At 30.6% G+C, this 22099-nt stretch overlaps 1 protein-coding gene across 10 annotated transcripts in view; it reads right to left on the reverse strand.

Annotated features, from left to right (window-relative positions):
- Positions 1 to 1939: 1939 nt before the first annotated feature.
- The window catches only part of LOC143232073 (colorectal mutant cancer protein-like), an 86809-nt gene continuing 66649 nt past the window's right edge, over positions 1940 to 22099 (reverse strand). For 4 of the 10 annotated variants that reach the window (XM_076467118.1, XM_076467119.1, XM_076467125.1 and 1 more), the window contains 12 exons: positions 21412 to 21554; positions 18148 to 18275; positions 17586 to 17725; positions 16613 to 16819; positions 15352 to 15576; positions 14299 to 14692; positions 12345 to 12540; positions 10407 to 10641; positions 7023 to 7199; positions 5362 to 5546; positions 4898 to 5000; positions 1940 to 3844 (listed from right to left, as the gene is read on the reverse strand). In XM_076467118.1, coding sequence (XP_076323233.1) covers positions 3752 to 3844; positions 4898 to 5000; positions 5362 to 5546; positions 7023 to 7199; positions 10407 to 10641; positions 12345 to 12540; positions 14299 to 14692; positions 15352 to 15576; positions 16613 to 16819; positions 17586 to 17725; positions 18148 to 18275; positions 21412 to 21554 — 2226 coding nt within the window. In that variant the 3' untranslated portion in view covers positions 1940 to 3751. Of the gene's footprint in view, positions 3845 to 4087; positions 4309 to 4897; positions 5001 to 5361; positions 5547 to 7022; positions 7200 to 8349; positions 8498 to 10406; positions 10642 to 12344; positions 12541 to 14298; positions 14693 to 15351; positions 15577 to 16612; positions 16820 to 17585; positions 17726 to 18147; positions 18276 to 21411; positions 21555 to 22099 lie in introns of those variants that run through there. The other 6 variants (XM_076467124.1, XM_076467127.1, XM_076467123.1 and 3 more) reach the window with 5 other exon arrangements.

The raw sequence follows: 22099 nt of genomic DNA on the forward strand, positions 1-22099 counted from the left end.
GTAGCCTTGCACAAAATTCAAAACAAACAAAACCAATTTCAAACCATAACACATGTTGTTCATGAATGTTAGTGATGTAAACAACACCCATACCACTACTCTATATAGTGTTTCTTTCACATTGCGTCATTTCACAGAAATCGAACCATGACGTTGTTTTTTTTAGCACACAGTGTCGGCTTATTTTAGCTCCGCGTACAGGTTGCGATTTCTTTTTTTGCTCTGTCTACTCCTGCGTATACAGTGTGATCTTGTTGGACAATCCCTACAAAGTAGGATATTTTTAAATCTAAGTACACAATATTCTATTTTCAAATCTGTGAATACAGAAGTTTTGTTTAACCCTTCTACAAAATGTCATTGTTAACATGTACAACGTATCACCTTGCTTTAAACCTATTTTCACAAAATGTGATATTTTTAACAATATGAGCAAAATTATACTAAAAAGTCTTTGACAGAATGTGATCTAATTTCATCTCTTTATTCGTAATGCGATTATTCTTTTAACATTGTAATAACCAGCACGTGAAATATATACATTGTGGTCAATATGTAAATCCAGCAGTGTCGTAAATATTGTATTTGATATCACACGGTATGTTTGAATACCACAAATTATAAAGTTGTGGTATGCAAATATACCATGTGATTCTCATTCCTGACGTGATATATAAGTACTTTCAAAATTTCAGTGCTAATAAAATATTTTGTTCTTAATATGGAATGTCGACAAGAGAACCATTAAGTTCTTCTCGTCTGAATTATTCACAGAACTAGATCAGTCGACAGGTGTGTCCCGTGTACTTTCTCACGAAAAGATTATTGTAACCATGTTAGGGAAATTGTCTGTGATCTTTTTTCACTGGCAACATATATACAACATTTCCTATTCTGAAATAGGAGTGATTATCAGCCACGTGGAGAGCGCCTGCAGCTTGAGAAAAATGGAAATTCTATTATTGGTACACAATCCTTGAAGACCTTAACTTGATTTGAACAATTAACATCACATATTTATCTCCAGTAAGACTCTACAATCATATTAAACGTTGATAGTGCTTTGACATAAAAATTGTTTTACTGTGTGCAATTACACACCAATACTGTTGTGACAAAAAGAAGAAAATAAATAATTGAAGTATACACTGATAGTATATAAGAGAAAAACAGTTTGGCTTGTCAGCTGAATTCTAAAGCAATTGAACTGGTCTAAGTGGATTTCAGATAAGAAGAAAAAACTGCATTGTATTTAAGATACAACTATAATATACATACTGTAAAGAATTTTTGTACACACGTTAAACTTGTTTTGAATACATTATTTTAAAAGATGTGGAGTGTGTGATGTTTATTTATCTTTAAATTTATCACCAAGTCACAAACACCTACTGTAGAAGAATCATTAGCCAAACACACTCTTAAGTACATATATTTAATTTACTATATATATACAAACTATTAAAAAGTAAGTTCCTGACAGCATCTACGTCTTTGTTGATTAGTCTTTAATAATATGAGTCATACACAAAAATAGTATTAATATTACAATTAATGGTACCAATTATTGCTGAGGTTCTTTACAAAAAGTTCTGAAACAAAAAAACATGAAACTACCCAAAATGATTAAACATGTTCTCCTAATCAGGAATAGCATAAAAACAAGTTAATAGTTTGAACAGTATGTACACAATAAACGAAAAATTACTGTGTTAAACTTAAGTACCAACATAAAGTTAGATCTAGACAAGTCTGGACCTGAAATTATTAGTGCATGACAATAATTCACCCCATGCTCTATAGGATTCTAGCTTTAAATTTATCATTAACTTAACGTATAAATCAGATTTATCTGACCAGTTTCAAAATATATACAGAATAAAAGCTATACCATTATTTATTCAGTAGCCTGTACTTCAGAAAAATACAAGGCTCAGTCTGCTAAGAGAAACAAACTTTATTTACAACACAAAATCATTTTACACCAAACAGAGATCTTTAGTTTCTTTCCACAAAGAGCTGAGGAAGCTTAGAATTTCTTCATGTAGCTGTACAAAATATCAAATGATCATCAAAACTATACATTGCATTAAACAAGTTGTATAAAATAGCAAACACTCATTTTTTTTATGTACTACATAAAGCAGAATTACAAAATAAAACCATTAAGGTATCATCCTGGAAGTCAATAGGGGACTAGACAGATCATGCACTGTGGCTAAACATTAAAAATAAGATAAAACTGTTAAAGTGTTTCTTACTTTCAACAAGGAAGTAAATGGAAGCTCAAATTAACAATACTGTCTTCTTACAAAATGTGCACTTTCACATGCCTGCAATTCAACCAATTACCTAATTTGTTTGTTTCTGATATTTGAATAAAGCTACACAAAGATTACTTGTAATAGCTGTCCCTAAGGTTGAACTGCTAAACTAGAGGGAATGTAGTTAGTCAACAGAACCTTCCACTACTCTTGAAGTACTCTAATTGTATAGTGGGATTTGGCCACTACTCTTATAATATAACCATGACCCCAAACTGCAGAACCCATTTTCATTATTTTGTGGTAAAGGAGCATGAATGATAGACCTTCCTTAGATCCACAATCTGACATGCTAACCATTATACCACTACATGCCCTCAACCAGTTACAACTTAAACACAACTGAAAATACACTCATTGGCACAATAATTCTTTCACTTCCTATAGTCTGAATTCAAATGAAATTACATAAAATTCAGAGTTGTCTCTTGATAGGCACATATATATTTTTAGTTTAATGTTTTACAAGCTACATATATTATTGCAGATAGTATGGGATAGGAAATACTGTATATTCACAGACAATATACTGATTAGTGTAACTTAAGCATACAATATACAAATAATATTGTATTGAAATACTGAATACAGGTCACATTAGTAAGCTTAAGCTTTGCCACAATATAAAAACAAACTTGTCAAGTTTCAATATTTTTGTACTTGAAATGTGATGTTTATTTTCTTTTTTGATGTGTATTTTACAATTAGGATTAATACATATAAAAAGACAAAATACTTTCATTTATTTTAATTATTAAATATTCACTTCACACCAAGTTTACCTTCTGTTCTACCTAAGTTGTTTATGCATTCACTGAATTTTTTTTTTCATTATTTGCCTAAAATGTACAAAAAAGTAACAAAGCTTAATCGGTGTTTATTATGTATTACATGTTTTTAAATATTTATTTGAGCAATATTATCTGGATATATAAAAATCATAATTATACTACAATAGCAGTTGCAGCTACAATTTCTGTTACAATATTAATAAAAGATACATAAAACGTTCACATTAAATATGTTTCCCAAGCAAAAAAAAATAAATGTTATTCTTATATAAACAATGGATATTTCAGGCTATCTATAAATCATCTTTGCCACCAATTTTAAATTAAAATCATAATCAAAAACAAAACCCTAAATTAGTCTCGCCAGGAATTTAAAATTTATTGTATTGATACTGGCAGACTCAATTATTTTTTTTCTCCATTTGATATAAACAAGATGTAATATTAACAATGACATAAACATCAAGTAATTATAATAATACACAGTGATTCTAAATGTTCTTCTTAGTCAAGTAGCTCAGTGACAGAAAGCTGATGATTTACACAAGAAAGTCTAATTTCTAGGTTAACACCACTTGACACCAGCCAGCTGCTAAAATGCTATCAAGATTAAGGGCTATCTCTCTGTTATATGCACTATAACGATGTCTCACTTCCAGAAAGGGGTAAGGTATGTTGTCCACTGTCTGTTCCTTCTAACATAGCAATCCGCTGTTTCAGCAATCTTGTCTGGAAGGTCAGCATGATCAAATTTCATTCATTAACAGAAAATAGACTTAGTTTTAAAATTACAAAGAATTTAAGAATGCATGTATACCAGATGCTGTTCATTATTTATTACAATGCAAACCTCAAGTACCAATTATGTATGCTTGCTCTTTTTGTTATTCATGAAGGAACGATAAGAAATGAATATTTCAAATAAAAGATAAAAGAAGCCCCTTCTTTTTGTTTGAAGGAGGGAAAGGTACTTATTACTGTAATTTGTTTTTTAAGTGATGGCACAGTGTATGTGTACAAATTACCAATTTACATATAAATGATGCATATGTACAGTTTATTATCCTTTTCACTACATACTGAGGTGAAATAAATAGATACGTTTCTCACTTTTAAGTACTTAGGAATGTTTGATTGAATAAACCATTTGTATGCAGTGACCGAAAAACCTCATCTTGCACCAGAATAGGCTGCTACAATATACAGAAGAAAAATTAATCCAAAACCAATAAAGATTTTGTGTTTTTACACAATTAAAAAATCAAAGAATGGAAGTTAACCCATGGAAGTTTTATCTTTAATGAATATGGTTATTATTTTATTAGTACTTACTTATGGAGAACTGGCTCAAAATAGTATCTAACGATTTTCTGTCACTGAATTAAAGAGTTAGAACACTTGTCCCAAGTTTAATAATGTTTGATGTTCTCCCTATCTTAATATTAAGCACTTTTCTTTAAAGGTGACTTTTCAATATTTAGTAAACAAAAGAACTTAAAGAAAAAAGTTGCACATGCAATTAAGACATAATCAAACAAATAATAGTATATTAACTTCTAGTTTACATGTCTGTTTCTTCTTGAAAACGGATCACCAAATGCTGCTTTAATTTCAAAATTTGTAATATGTAGGTAAAAAAAGTTATTAGTTCATAATCTAGCAATTTTAAAACATACAGAGAACTTGATCAACAGTTCCATTCTCACTATATATATATATATATATATACAGAAAAATCTCAAGCCTCCATCATCTGTAAGATAGAAAATACTGTTTCATTACCTGAGCATTGTGTCTTTCTGACATCACTGCCATCTGCTGTTCTAACTTCTTAACTCTTGCCTGGGTTTTCTTTTTAGCTTTTTCAAAAGCCATCACCAAGGCACTATCAAGTATTTATTAGTATTAATTTTTCCTTTGAAAGTTTAAACATCTTATTTACCACAAAAAGAAAATATTTGTTTATCATTCTGTAAGTATTTATGTCCAATGAGTAACTATATTTCTATATTTTTTTATAACAACCTCAAAAAAAGAAGCAATTATATTTTAAAAATCAAGAAAATATCAACCGTGGTTCTACAACGTGAATTTTTGAAGTTTAAAGAAGATTCTGAATAATTAATGAATTTAAATAAATATTATCATACTCTTGTGACCTTGCAATAGCTCAATAATGATAATTACTTTCACTGTTTACTCTGGAATAAATTAACTGAATAATGCAATCACAAACAGGTAGTCACCTATTTGCTCTTTTCAGGTCATTAACAAACTCAGCTGACTGCTGAGCACGAAGTTCAGAGTTTTTGGTCACTTTCTCTAAAGTATTCACAAGTTCTTGAATTCTGGTTTTCAATTTCTTTTCTCTCTGTAGTGCTTCAGTTAAATCCTGAGAAACATCTCTCTCTGATACTCCTCCTCCGGATTTCTGAAAAATCAGTAACAGATTTTAACTCTTAGCTAAGTATTTTCCAACAATGATGACAAATGTAACACCAGGTTCTTAATGACATGTGATGCATATTTCTGAGTTCTGACAGGTCTAGTCCAACGATAATACGAGCTAACTGACTCAGTTATTCGAGCTCTAAATCTTAAAAAGATCTAATCCAGCAACATTCATACCTGCCAACTTTAAAAAATAGAAATAGTAGAATGTATCCCACAAATTCAAAACACCATTTTTGTCTGTTGTTTCTTTACTAAATACTCTCATCACCTTGTACACCAGACTTTTATGCAGGTAGGTCTCGGTTACATGGAAATATCAAACATGCCCATAAGGCAAATTCAGCTCTATTGAAGTTTCTTAAATACCAAACAGTAAATACTTCTGAATGCAGCAAATGCTCATTTATACAATTCTCTCTTATGATATGAATTCTCCAATAGCTTTCATGTGTCTTTTTTTACATTAAAAATACATTTTATTACTGGCACTTCTTCTAATGCTTTGTTCACACTGCCAGTTTCAATTAGGTTCTTCAAAACATTATTGGTTTTTTCTAACAGAGTTCTGTAAGTGTGATGTACTGTTAGAACTACTCTAGTGTTTTATCTCTAAAAATTGTGGATATGTTGTGTTGGTACACAATTCTACTTAGTTATTAGATACATAAAATAAATAGAAAATGTAAGTATTAACTCTATCATTGTATGTAATTTTCTTGAACCAATGAAATTATCAACATCACAGAACAGGCTATTTAAACAATCACACATTTAACAGTCAATTCATAAAAGCTGGCAGCTATGAATGCTATTAACTTCCATCTGATTTGCTTAACATCAGGTCCTAACACAAACATTTAATTACGTGAATTATAAGCTAAAGTATTCATCCCAATGATGAAAAAAAATTAAATTTATCTATCAATTTAAATTATTTCCTTGACTTTAACAAGGTTAATTGCATTTAACTCTTGATTTCACTTAGAGCCAAAGCTTTGAGTTATTTATGCAGCCCACAATGAAAAATGATTGTTGAGTATTTCAACAACAGCATACAGTAAATATACATTTTTATTCTTTATGTCACATTTTCAAATGTGAATGATGGTGTAATTAATTACTAACAATGCAGTGTAGAATATCCTGTTTGTAAAATAAAATTTGACATCAACATTATTCGTGTCTGTTCTCTCATCATTTCATAAGTGAATGTAGAGCTATGCCTGCATGCACAGCTTTACAAGCAGGAAACAATACTAGGACAAACATTACAGTTTGCAATATGTATAAGGTTTAAATGTTGATCCTTGGTCAGATACAACAACCAACGTGTGATTTTGTGCTTTCCAACTTGCTAAAATCACTATCATTAAAATTGTGTTTGTAACAAATCAGTGAAGTTTGCAATGTTTATCTTTTTATCTCAGGTAATATCAAAACCTAATTTACCGACCTGAGCTCCTCTCAGCTTCTCAACAGTATGTTCCTGTTCCTTCAGTTCAGTTTTCAAGTGTTCAATATGAACAAGGTAAGCCTGCTCCTGAGCTTCATGACTTGACAGTCTTAACTCAAGTGCTCCTTTCTCTTTCTCCAGTAAGTAAACTTGGGCCTTTAGTTCTGCTTTCTCTTCCTTTTAGAGAATACATATAAGATTAAAACCACTAACATGGTTAGTAATGAGTTCTCAAGTTATTCTCAGCATCAGTATAACATAATGCTTTCCTTGTAAACTGAGTATTAGTCACTCATCTTACCTGGCACACCATCTTGTCATCTGCTCTAAGCAGCAACTAATAAATTTAACTACTATAAATCAGTGACCAATCTTTCTCATATTAACACCAAACAAGTTTACGCCATTAAGTTTGGTATCAAACTGTAGATTATAATTTAAGTTTTAATATTACATGTGATTTAATTTATTAGTTTAAAACAGTGTGTAAAAAACACATCTAAATATTGATTATTGTGTGTTGCATGTTACACTAGATGCAGCACTGGTTCAAATAAAGTGTTTGTGATGTCAAAATAAAAAATAAATAATTTTGTATGAATTAGGAACTCAAATTACCAACAATAAAAATATAAAATATAAAATAATAACCTCCTATCTTTTTTAATTGCTGAGATATGACTCATGTACTAAATCAAGCACAGTGGCTCTGCACACACATTTCTATTTTTGAAATGCTCCCTTATATGTACTAATATATATACACACACACATACATGACATTTGAATAACCAATTGAAAGCTCACAATGTCACCCAAATGGTTTTGTCAGCCATTTTCAAATACAATAGCTACATTTCTTTCTTTCAAAACCAACACCTTTCATGCTTGTAAGTTGAGTCTTTAGCCTCTTCTAAATTTAATTTATTAGGCCTAAGTGCAGCTTAGTTACTCAACTTGATAATTTAGTGGAATTCTATGGTTTCAATGTAGTCATTTATGATTTTCTTGTTATTTCAAATGTATATTTAAATTCTAAAAAAATATTTGATTTCACATCTTCCATGTGCGAAATGTGTTAAGACTTAGTAACCGAGCACAAAAGTCATAACTAAAGAGAGAATTGTTTGATGTACTTCTTTATTTACTGTTTTATGTTTTAAGAAAAACATAAGGTTAAGAACTTATTTATAAATAGTAATAATGTATGCAAACATATAATATATAATAACTAAAATCTGACTGTATTTTACAAAATACTAGCCCACTAATACACAGCCAAAACATGGCACTTTATAAAGGGATGGTAACACAAGTGCACGTGCACTGCATCATTGTGACTTCTGTGATGTTAGACAGCAGTGACTGAAAATTCAACATAATAAAAATAATAACTTTATATAAATGTATAATGTTATGACATTTAAGCTACTTAACTAAAGATCTGTGTTTTTGAGTTATAATTTGTCATCTTCCTAGAAAGAAAAAAACATTCTGATTTTACATTGAAAATTATAGATAAAATATATTTTATTAAAATACACTTGTTAATTATCTTAAGATTATAAAGGTTTCACATGTGAAATTTGAAAATCTTCTTATGCACAACAGCAAACTGCTCAAAAAATTACAGGCACAAGTACTTTTTCTAATATAATTTATCCCAGTGTTCCAAATGTGATAATATTTTTATTTTTTTAGGTAATTTGCCTGATTTCATTTCCATCTGTATCCAGTATGACACAATACTTTAAATAGTTTACATGCATTTATTCTAGAAATGTTTGAAACATTCAATATTTAGTGTGACATCCACGGGCTGTGACACACCACTGGTAACAATTTGGCACACTTCGAATCAGTCTATCAATGTTATCTTGGGGTATGGCAACCCACTCATCTACTTGGGCTTGTCGGAGTTCCTGTACATTCTGAGGAGGGTGCTTGGCATCCACTAACATGCCTCGACAACATATCCCAATAATGTTCAATCGGATTTAAATCTGCAGTTCTGGTGGGCCACTCAAAAGTCTCTATTCCTTACTCATCAAGGAAGTTCATACACAGTTTGGCAATGTGGGCTCACACGTTAACTAGCATGTGACAATGTAGCAGTCCTCTCTGTCTGTTGTGTAGTGATGACAGCCTTGACCTGGTCTCCTGCCTTAAGAGTTCATCTCCTGGTAGTGTTGCCAAATTTGATTGATGACGTTTGGTGACACACCAATGTGCTGTAACACGCTCCTTTGGGTCTGGCCATCGCCCAGCATCTGGACTGCCCAGGCCACCTTGTTCTCTGTCAGATGGCACCTGACTGCTTGGGTACACAAGATGAAGGTACACACTGACAAAACTAGCCACAAAAGATCCATGTTGGTGTTTGTTTCGAGAATTAATGAAGAATGCATAGTTTCACGTAACAGCCTTATATAGGGCACCTTGTGTTGTATTCTTCTTGTGTGAGGTGAGTTTCGTTTGACTTGCTTCAAATGTCACTTGCAAGCTTAAACAATAATATGTTTTTCATACATAAATTTAGTTATGACAAAAATATACTGAAATATGTACTTATTCTTTTAATTTTTTGAGCAGTATATTTTTAATCTTAAAACGGAAATTACTCTGCATGTTGGATATTCAACATTCTGAAAGAAAAACATTTAGTTAAAAATATATTAATACTTTGTTCAAAAACCTCATATTTTGTGTTTGAATACCTTGTAATGTTTACCAATAACCTCCAAAATTCTGTAAACATATGCATACATTATCAAAAGTCACAGTATAATTACTCTCATGGATACTTTCATGGTTATGAGCTGGGTGGATTTTGTCCAACCCATAATGAAATGGTTAATGTAGGTTTTAGTTGAAATAACATTATCACTAGAAATGGTGGATTTTTTTTTCCCCCCACAGTTAATGCCAGCTTGAATGTTTGTTGATAGTCTTAAAATTTTCATGTTTCCAGTCTACATGCCTATTGTCAACATAGAAGACCAATATAAATGGGAAAGGCACTGAGTCAGATTTATGATGTACTACAATCTAACTCATTCTGATACTCAGTAAAATGTATAACTTCTTATATGTTCAAAGTATCAACCAAAATTTTACTTAGTTCACCAAAACCCATAATGAGTAATATAAGCAAGTTCTCTTGTATCCTGAACATCATTATCAAACATTACTTCATTCACTTTGAATTCTATTACTAAATAGAACGTGTTGCTGTTTAAGTATTCTGAACTCATATTTGAACCTTACCTAGTCCAATATGATCTGTGCACATTGCTTCCTTCTGTGTGTATTGTACCTTTAAGCTATACTATGTAATAACAACGTTTTAAGCTGCTCAGTGTTATATTTCAAGACAAACAATACCTTAACTGCCATCAGCTCTTGCATCAAAACAGCATTTTCTAAATCTAACTTTTGTGAATCCATCAACGTGGAGGGCTCTCGACAACCAGTATCAATATGAACACTTTCTAGTTCAACAACTGTTGTTTTAACTGCTGACCTCTCAGTCTTCAACTGATGAATATAATCTCGCAGTCGTTGTTCATCAACTTTTGTAAATTCTCCATCATTACTGCTGGATGTTGAGCTGGTTGTGCTGATAATAAATAATGGTGTTGAATATATTCAAAGACAACATTGATGATAACTTACAATATTGATCCTAACATTTAGTTGCTCTTTATAATTGAGGACTGATCAGATAATTAAGAAAGAAATGTACATATTTTGTAAAAGACTCTAAAACTATACGTAGATCCACAATTTTATTCTATTTACCAAACAGAAATAATGCCCATGAAAATATTTGTTTTTTGGTTACTTATAGCTTTGTGTTTTTTTACACTTAGATTATGTAAATTAAAGATACTTTATCAAGTATCAAGTAAAACCATGACTCCCAATAGTTAAGTACTTTAATACTCAGATCACAAAGACCAGGTTTCTAACTTAATAATGTCACAGTTACAATAACTTTATTTTGGTTTCATTTAGCTGGCAAATTGACAATTAAATGACATTTCTATACTTGGGTTTTCACCTGATAGTGTAACACTTGCAATAACTTCGCTTATTTGAGTTATCAACCTTATAGTGTAACACTTACAATAACTCTGCTTATTTGAGTTATCAACCTGATAGTGTAACACTTACAATAACTCTGCTTATTTGAGTTATCAACCTGATAGTGTAACACTTACAACAACTCTGTTTATTTAAGTTTTAAACCTGATAGTATAACATTTACAATAACTTTGCTTATTTGGGTTTTCAACCTGATAGTGTAACACTTACAATAACTTTGTTTATTTGGGTTATCAATCTGATAGTGTAACACTTACAATAACTTTGTTTATTTGGGTTATCAATCTGATAGTGTAACACTTACAATAACTTTGTTTATTTGGGTTATCAATCTGATAGTGTAACACTTACAATAACTTTGCTTCTGTGGATTTTAAACCTGATAGTGTAACACTTAAAATAACTTTGTTTATTTGAGTTATCAATCTGATAGTGTAACACTTACAATAACTCTGCTTATTTGAGTTATCAACCTGATAGTGTAACACTTACAATAACTCTGCTTATTTGAGTTATCAACCTGATAGTGTAACACTTACAACAACTCTGTTTATTTAAGTTTTAAACCTGATAGTATAACATTTACAATAACTTTGCTTATTTGGGTTTTCAACCTGATAGTGTAACACTTACAATAACTTTGTTTATTTGGGTTATCAATCTGATAGTGTAACACTTACAATAACTTTGTTTATTTGGGTTATCAATCTGATAGTGTAACACTTACAATAACTTTGTTTATTTGGGTTATCAATCTGATAGTGTAACACTTACAATAACTTTGCTTCTGTGGATTTTAAACCTGATAGTGTAACACTTAAAATAACTTTGTTTATTTGAGTTATCAATCTGATAGTGTAACACTTACAATAACTTTGCTTCTGTGGATTTTAAACCTGACAATATAACATTTACAATAAAGTTTTTTTTTAGCTGGTAATGTAATACTTACAATAACATTTTTATTCAGATATTTTTTATCTTGTGGTGTGAGTTTTTGCCTTCTTTTGTAAAACAATTCTTCCTGTATGTTTCTTGTATTACTATTAAAAAAACCTACTTCATATGGATTTCTGACTCTGTAGTACAATTAACAGAGGAATGCCACCCTAAGGGTTTCTTAACTGATGATGTGAATGTTTAAAAATCTTCCTACTGTGTATCTTTACTGGTAGTATGATTATGGGAAGAAAGTTTCTGGAGTAGCTATCTTACCTTGTATTGTGACTATGTGAGGAAACCTCTTCCCAAGGATTAATGTTACAGCCAGTTGCAGAGCAGCCAATACCATAATTTCTGTCCAGTTTCTGAATAAAATGCCGTGCTACACTTTCAGCTGACTTACGGTTATCATTGGCCCTCTTTAGAAGTGAAGTTATTTCAATTTCGTCATTTGTACTTGAGCCTTTAACTAATGAAAGGTTTTCAAGATTAGTTGAAATATTTAAAAATATAATAAAAAAATATATCATCAGTCATGTATATACATATATAACATATATAGATATATATGTTCGTAGTTAAATTGATGACAATTCCTCAATCTTTATAAAATGAAGCTCTTAAAGTACCATTAAGATAAACTGATAAACATAAAACAATATGATATAAGCATTATTTGTTAAAGATTATTTTAAGATAGAGCTTTCAGTTGGATGATGAGTGTTGTAAAACTGTGTTGAAAATATACTTTTATAAAATAAGAAAGAAAACAGAACACAAATATCTTGCCTACTGATTTACAGTGATTATGTAAAGTAAAAACAATGAATCTATAATTTGTATATGGCAACAGTCAGCTTTAAACTACTCAAAAACTGCATAACTAGTCACCAACATTCTAGAGTGCATTATTTCAAAACTTTCTAAAAGTAGAATTCATTCAAAACTACTTTCAAAAACATCCGAAGCTATTAATTTCATGTGCAACTGTGGATACAAAAAACACACCAAAATCCACTCAATGCATTATGTGCAGTGTCATTAGTAGTAACTAGTGAATTTTAACAACTAAGTTCTTTTTACATTTCCTTGCCATAATTCATATATAATTTTCATTTTCATATCTATTATCACTGATCTTCAAATTTAAACAATGTAAAATTCTTACACAACACACTAAGACAAATGTAAACTCACTGTTCTAATATCATCACTTCATACAATTACTATACACTTTCTATATATTAAATTATAATTAACTGGAAAGAGGGGAGGGCACTTTCCTTCCCTGATAAATGAACAACATATTTCTTCTTTATTCATATGTGGATGCTCATATACATAACTGACAAATATCTCTCATGTGCGAGTCCAATCAGAAATAAAAGTTTAAGGGTTTCTCCAAGAGATACCTTTTAACTGTCATGACTAATTATAACAACTTATAGTTTATACAGCAGTTTTAATTTTTTTTTACACTTGTAGCAGCTTGTGAAGTCTTCTCTCTTTCTCTCTCTCTGTCTCTTTCTCTCTATATATACATATATATATATATACATGTGTGTATGGTAAGAGGGTGTGTCTACCAAAACAACCTTCAACTTTTAAAATAAAACATTTAGGACTTCCTCAAATTGGAGTGGTCTTAGTGTCTTTACTGTTTATTTATTTCATTTGTGAATTTCTCATTTTTCAAAGTTCAAACACATTCTACTATATGAATTGTCACAGTAGAGCAAGTAAACCTATAAACAAAAGATCTTTAAAAATTATTGATTTCTACTCAAAATGTTTTGAAACCTTCAAGATCGGCTAATGGCTGAATAAAATTCGCATTATCTGCTGAAACCAGTTCTCATTTAAAAATTGTATTCCTATGAACATTAGTGCACTGGTTTAAACTAACAGCTATGCTCATTCAATAGCACATCTGGTGTTGAAAAACAAATTTTATAAACTTGAGAGCACTGGAATAAGCCACAGTAACAATATTTGAATTCACATCTATATTACCACACTGCCATAGATGGCATAGAGGAATATATTTTCAAATAAATACCTTAAGATTAATATTTATCAATGTAAAAAAAAGACTTTTGCATTCAACATAACCAGTCACCTTACTTGCTACCTACATATCTGAATAAAAGAGAGTCAAAGTAGAAACCATTATTTTATCATACAAAACAATTTGTTGTGAATTATAAAATTATACATGTAAACTAACCAAGGGCACCCAGTCCTGCAGCACGACAATTTGCAAGAAGAAGTCCTTGTTCAGTTTCCATCAGAGCAAGTAAAACTTCAAAGGCTGAGATGGTTTGGTCACTGTAAGAGACAGCCAGTTGAAGAGCTGTATTGTTAGACTCATATTTCCCTAAAAGAACGCTCATTCTATCACACTGGCTTCGGCTTTCTTCTAGCGTAATAGTTAACAAATCATTCTGAGACTTCAAGTGTTCAATCTTACTGTTTAACCTCTCCAACTCCACTTCAAACTCACGAACTTTGGACTCAGATATTGCAGAACCTGAAGAGAATACAGACTGGAAAATCTCCTGTGTATGAGAGTCTTCTTGTAAATTTTGAACCAAATGTTCTGCTACTTTAGTTGTAGAAACCTAAAAAACATCATCCCTCTAAATAAATCATCAAGTAACACTTTTTTTGTTTTGGCATTAATTTTTATGACTTTTTAAAAAAATTGTTTTACCCTTAAACAGTGGAAATGTTGTAGATAGCAGCATCAACTGATGATAGCTGCTGTTTAAGGGTTAAAAAGAGTTAAATAAAAATATTTATTGAAGTACGAAAACATATTCAACAATTTTATGCAAGTGGCTCACTTAAAGTGAAACTTCCATCATAGAGCAGATAAAGACACAATACTTCTCCACATAAAGATATGTATTAAATACAAAATATAATTTATAAAGCAAAACTAATCATATTTTCTAAAATCCTTGTAACCTAGGTTTACAGTCAAAAATATTGTTACCACAACTGATGAAACAAGAAATAACCATATTTGTAGGTAGTAATACAAGAGATGTGGATGGCTGTATTTATTGCTAGATTAATTTTTTTTTGCTTCAGTTTGAACAGAAAACAGAAGCCAATGTTGATTTATAATTTATAATTATTGATATATTTATCAATATGACTTATATGAGTTACCATCACAGAAGACATAATTTCAACTGAAACAAGAAAGGTATTCTATACCAAAACATTATAGCATAACACACACATGCACATATATATATAAAAGTCAACTTACACCAAATGTGGAGATCTCTGAACCAAGGATCTGCCTATCACCATACTCCATCTTTCTAAGCCTTACTCTTTCTGCCATTTTAGCAATGGGTGCCTCTTCTTTGGAAGTGGGAGTTCTCTCCCCTGTTGTAGGATTAATATGTGGAGTTTTACTCAAAGTTGGAGAGCTACCAGTTTGAGAACCCAGAGACTGTAAGAAAGCTAGTTTTGCTTGCATATCTCGAAGCTACAAAACATAATTTTATTTTTAGCATGCTCTTTTTCATCGACATAATTTGAACAAAAAATATATATAATCCTGAGCACACCATTTAACTCTTATTTTATTTTGACACTAAACTTAACTTACTGCCAGTTAATGCTTTCTTGGTTTCAAGAAAATACCAATTAAATATTTGTTTTAAAAGTTAAACATACTAAAAAGCCATTGCATTCAGTTCTTCTAATAATATTCCTGATTTTAAGTTTCAGCATAATACTTAACAGAAACTAATCAGTAAACTATAAACAGAATAAATACATACAGTAATATATGTCTAGTTAATCTTTCTAAATGAGAATGGTATGGCTTCAATACACATATATTTCTTTGCAATGGAAATTTTGCTAAAAGTGGTAGAATTTGCTTCTAAAAACGTTTTTATGCTGGTTTTGCAGAACTTTAAGCAAAGTAAACACAGTATGCTTGAGAACTTAAATCCACTACAACTACCTGTTGAAATGAAAGGAGGACAATGTGTTGGATACAAAATAATTTCAGTAAAGAGGCTGAAACATCATCCCCTTTCAGTTCAACAGACAGTTATGAAATTCATATTTGTTTCTCAACATGTCTATAATAATAATAATAATAATAAACAGAAGTTTAGTCATCATTCTTTATCTCCACCTGCATTTAGAAATTATTTACTGTTTCTTACAAATAAACATTTTTGATGTATTTGCACATAGTTGGAGAAAGGCCAAATGATTACACTTATCTGAAAAATTATGTAAATCATCATCTACAAGACTAATTTTGTCCATTTATTGATTTATAGTATGACATCATTAGTTACTACAAATATCATATGGAAGATTAAAACAAACATACAAACTGCAAAATGGAGTGTAGATTTAAATATGCTCAGACAGCACTATGAGCAGTTATGTCTTGTAAAAACATTGTCCTAATACAACAGCAATATCATAAAAGTGACACTTAGTGCATTTCTTTATTATACAGAGCTTTTTAATTTACATACTAAAAGTTTTGTACCTACCTTCCTCTGAAGACGGTCCTTGTCTTCACGATAGTTAATATAAGCAGTCCGTGCACGATTCAACTCAGCCTCATGTCTTCCTAACTGTTCCTGTAGAGCCGAGTTTTCTGCTCGAAGTCCTACCACCTCTTCTTGTAGCTGTGAAATCTGAAGGCTGTGACATGAGGTAGCTCGAGTTTCTGTTAGTCCAGGAGCATCTCTATAAACCTTTGAAAAACAAAACAACAAATCAACAAATACATGTCTATCCTCCCTGATAATACATAAATCTAAACTGGAACAAACTAGATAATGAACTACACTGAAACATAATGATTAAAATATAGCTTCTATGAGAGAATACCAACCATACTGAAATATCACAATATGATTACAAATACTTTAAAGTTATATAATACAGGTTATCAGTAAAAAACAAAACTGTTTACTGACACTTCCGGTGCACTATGTTTATTGTAGGCATTCCAATAAATAATAGAGTTAACTAGGCAGTCTGGAATACAAAACCCAAAACAAATACTAAAGCTGTATATGGTAACATAAATATTAACAATGCATTATTTTTGTTAATGTGATCATTGAAAAGCATAATATGATGGCATACATACAACTACTGTTTATATAATATTACTATATGGCCTATCAAAAACGATGGGGCAAGTTCTACCACTACCACTCCCACCTCATTGTATACCCTAACCTCCCATTTTATGAGATCAAGTTTGACCAACAAAGAGGCAGAAAAGTGCAGTTGAGGCAGTTAAAAGATAATTAATTTGAAATTTGTTCACAGGTTTAGAACTTTGGGTAAACTGATTTTCAAAATAATTCTTCAAAGCTCACATTATAAGATTAATATCCTAAAATCTAAGTTTCATTCAAGACAAATTTCATAAGTTTAAGTGTTCACTAAAAATGTGAAACCCAACACTTCTGATTAATGCTCAAAAAGTCTTCTGACAAATATCCTTACATGGTATGTTCTGTCTTCAAAACTTTCATTATCTCCAAGCCCACTGCTAACTTCATCCTTCTCATGGTAATGACTTTTAATGACTTTAACAGAATCATCATCTTCAGGAAACCTTAGCTGTTCAGTGTTTGATTCAGTTTCTTTAATTATAAAAAATTATCAGAACATAAATCTTCTTCTTGTGAATACTTTTACATCTAAATCATACAGTTTTAACTGACACATCTGTTTTTAATACAAATATTCAAGCTTAAAATTTTCCTCATTTATTTGAGCTTAAAGTGTTTCAGCATCAATTTCATCTATGAATAACGAAATTAGCAATCGAATCATTTGCATAATTAAATACAGGATTTGCTCATTTGAATGTTAAAAGGTCAACGTCTTCTACTGCTAATAGCATAAATAATTATTTCAACATAATAAGACAGTAGGTGTTTTTAACTTTAATTCTACATCTATCTCTTTAAATAATTTTATATCAATATTTTCTGAACACAATGTACAAGTAATCAAGTTATCATTATAAACAGGTCACATTTCAGTTATCACAACAATTCACCTTTCTCACTGTAAACTTCAGCATTGCTTGTACCTTGACTTTGTGTTTCACTGTGTCTTGTACCTTGACTTTGTGTTTCACTGTGTTTTGACTCATCTTCAGACTGCTGACTGAATTCATCTTCCTCCCTAAGGACATAAGAGAAGGAAGAGACTCAACTAAGACATTATACACATACCAATCAATACAGTCTTGATTCTACTCAGTGAAGTTTTAAATAAAAACAGTAACATACATGTAACTAATAAGTTATCTCCTCTCATGCTATGTTACAAATTAAGACTTTACACCTTAATTTGAAAGTTTACTTTTATTTCTCTTTTCATTTACAGTGAAGAAAAAATGCATTTTCTTTGTAAAATAAAACTGATATATCTGACACTGTGATACAGTGCACAAGTTTAAAGGCACACATACACTATAATATATTTTTGTTCTGAATACCAGTAACTTATCAATCTGACAAAAATTATCAAATAACTTCTATGTATACATATCTTCATTTTCGGCCAGTTACTCGGGGGTTTTATTATTGGACCTTGTTTCATTGACAATAGCACAAATATATATTATTAATATATAATATATGATTAAATATACATTGAACTGATGGTACAATATTTTCACATCAAGTCAAATATTCAGATAAAGGAGACATATTATTCATAGGGCATATCAAAAATGTTAACCTTGAAATACTGATTTATTTACCATTTTGACAATAGCACAAATATACATAATATTAAATATATATTCAACTGATGGTACTATATTTCCATATCAAGTCAAATATTCAGATAAAGGACAAAAGATATACATAGGGCATATCAAAAACCTTAACCTCAAAATAATGACTTACATATCATTCTGTATGGGTGGATCCAAATATTTCATCATATTAAATGATCTTATTTTATCTGTTACAACATTCAGTATAAGTTACTGAAACATTGGATAACATCACTCATTTCTATGTTTTTAAATACATAAAGACACAATATTAAAAACAGAATTCATTGAAATACTGATGGAATATGTACTTTTGTTTAGTTTTCTTTATTATTCATATGCTGTTAGAAATTCAATAATTAACAACTTCATAGACCCAAAATATATTTCAAGTATCACATCAATAGTTCTAGAGTTGAAAGCTTTGACAGTCCATATAAAAATATATAAAGTTATAAAATATCCAAACAGCTGGGTTTGAAACAGAATAATGATTCTCCAGAAGATAAAGTTAGAAAATATTCTGACCAGAAAATGAATTAAAGTTTGATGAAAGAAAGAATTCAAACTAAACAGTAATTAGCTTCTGGAACAATTCAGGTATCAAATAAAGTCAATGTGCTATAATTCTTGAAACCACAAAACATGTGTCCAAATACATTTTTCCAATGGAAGGCAAAGTAGTGTGAAATTGTAAGAATAAATAATTTACATCTACATATATATGTATACTGAATGAATGAAGAAAAAAATTATGTTTCTCAACTTCTGGGGGAAGAACATCCCTTCTCAGAATACCTATGCCATGGAAAGGTAAAAGCAAGTTTAACACCAGCTACACAAAACCTTTGCACTGAGACAATAAAAATTAAAACTCATCTCTTCTCTTTGTTGTCTGAAAAGAAAAGAGAACTTCCATTATGTAAAATGTTTGAATAATTGTTTAAGGCCATATGTAAAGACTTCTAGTATGCACTTATCTTTCACAATACTAAAAAAAAGTAAATGTCATACATTTCCTATCACTAAGCCCAAACAGAGGAATAGAGCTTCTGATGCAAATGAAAGAAAGAGAAAACCAACCACATCATTACAATCTGTAAAGTTTTAAAGAAACGAGAAGTTTAAGAGTCTACAGAAAAAAGATGTAAAAACAAAGAGTAATCTAGTTAAAAACCTTGCAATACCGAGGTCCAAAACACCAAACAAGCAGCAGAATCAAGACATCTATAATGTAATATCAGAATATACTCAAGTTCCAGGTGAATCGTTAAAACCAGATCATCAAAAATCCTCACTGTAAAGATTCCATTACAAAGCCTGAAATATTCAATGCAGAAACCTGAAGACCAACAGAACAAGTACCTCCCCCTAAAACAGAAGGAAACTGCAAAAGACTAATGACTTTCAAAACTCCAAGTGAGTTGTAAACCTAATCAGGCTGAAAGCCAGAAAAAATAAAGTAGGCTCATAAAACATCTGTATTCCATCTGGAAGTTGTTTACTCTAAGAGAAACACATATAACAGAAAGAAGAATAAATCTTTCACAAATCTTCTTTCACAAATGAATAAACAGATAATAATTCGAAATGTTGGACAGGAAAAATCTTTTACAGGAATTTCAAAGATACAAAGTATAATTTAAAATAATCACACAAAGAAAATTTTTTAGACTCCTGATGTCAAGTAAAATTAGTTGAATAAACAACTTACATAAAATTAAATATCATCAGCATACTACTACACAGAAGAATGATTGGCTGAGTAAGCTACTTCCGAGTATGAAAAACGAAGTGGAAATTATTTAGATCCAAATCTAATAGCACTAGGTTATAAAGAAAAAAAAAGACAAATACAACAAAATAATATGGGTAAAAACAAATAATTTAAAATAAAAAAATTTAATCTAAATACAGCGTTATATTTCACAAAAAAACAAAAAATTATAAGCCTGTTCAACTTTTATGTAACAAACAGAGTTGAACTTCTGTCTCTTTCAAGAATATAGTAATCCTTTAATTTACCAACTCAGGATATCAATAAAACAAATATATTATATGATAAACAATGGTATTATCTTACTCACAGAATGATTTCATACATCAGAACTTCTAAACAAATAATCTAAGATCACCAAATAGTCACACTATGTGTGGTATTCTACACCTATATATATATATATATATATATATATATATTAGAGTTTTATGTGATCATGTGTTTCAGAGACTTAATTGATAGGATCTGGATAGGATTACAGTCTGATAATAAAGCTCCAGGCTGAAATCTCACTGAGTATCAGTTTATACTTCTTCAGATCATATTACAGTTTTCAATCTTAACACACAAGATGGTAACCCAGAGAAAAGTAATTAATTTAAAAATGAAACTAACCTCATTATAAAGAAACATAGAGTATAGAGTAAAAATAAGGTAAAATAAATAACATAATCAAGGTTTGTGTTCTTTCACACTCTAACAGTTACATGTACCAATATCATTGTATAACAAGAAAATAGCCAATTTCTCCTTACTTAATGACTGTTGCTCGCTGTATGTCCAACTTTTTAGAGAGTTCAGCAATGATGCTGTGAAGCTCTGTCAGCCTTTCTTCATACCTCTGAGCTTGATGATCAAGTCTTTCTTCATGATCTCTTGCCAGTCTTAGCCTGTCAAGCTAGAGTACAGAAAAATTCAGAAACTGTTTAGCCAGTAACAAATGACAGCAAAACCTTAGTAGTGAAATATAAAGTACTGTGCAAAAGTGTTAGGACAAAGTGAAAAATTTGATTTCAAGCTACCTTCAAAAACAAATGGAAAGTAAATCACAGGTGAAACAGCCAAGTTCTATTAATCCTCATATTTAGTACAACAAAAATTCAATGGAAGTGCCTGAGTTCAGCAAACAGTTTTGCTTTAATATAACTGCAGACAGTTTTTCAGGCATTGTTGCGAAAAGTGTCCTTTAGATTTTATTCCAAATTTCCCTAAAACACTCCTGTAATGTTTCTTTCAAAGTAATTTTTGATTTGTTAAATATTTGATTTATCAAATCCCAGATCTGCTAAACTGGGTTGAAACTGAGGCTCTGTGGAGGGCCATTGTTTCATTCAAATGACTCCAGCAACTTCTTTCTTAGCTAAGTAACTTCGGCATAGGTTGGATGAGTGTTTGGGGTAATTATCTTCTTGTTAGTAGAATCCTTTATCAATAGTATGTAAA

The sequence above is a fragment of the Tachypleus tridentatus genome, chromosome 11 (genome assembly GCF_004210375.1).
Source record: "Tachypleus tridentatus isolate NWPU-2018 chromosome 11, ASM421037v1, whole genome shotgun sequence".
In the NCBI taxonomy this organism is placed as follows: Eukaryota; Metazoa; Arthropoda; class Merostomata; order Xiphosura; family Limulidae; genus Tachypleus; species Tachypleus tridentatus.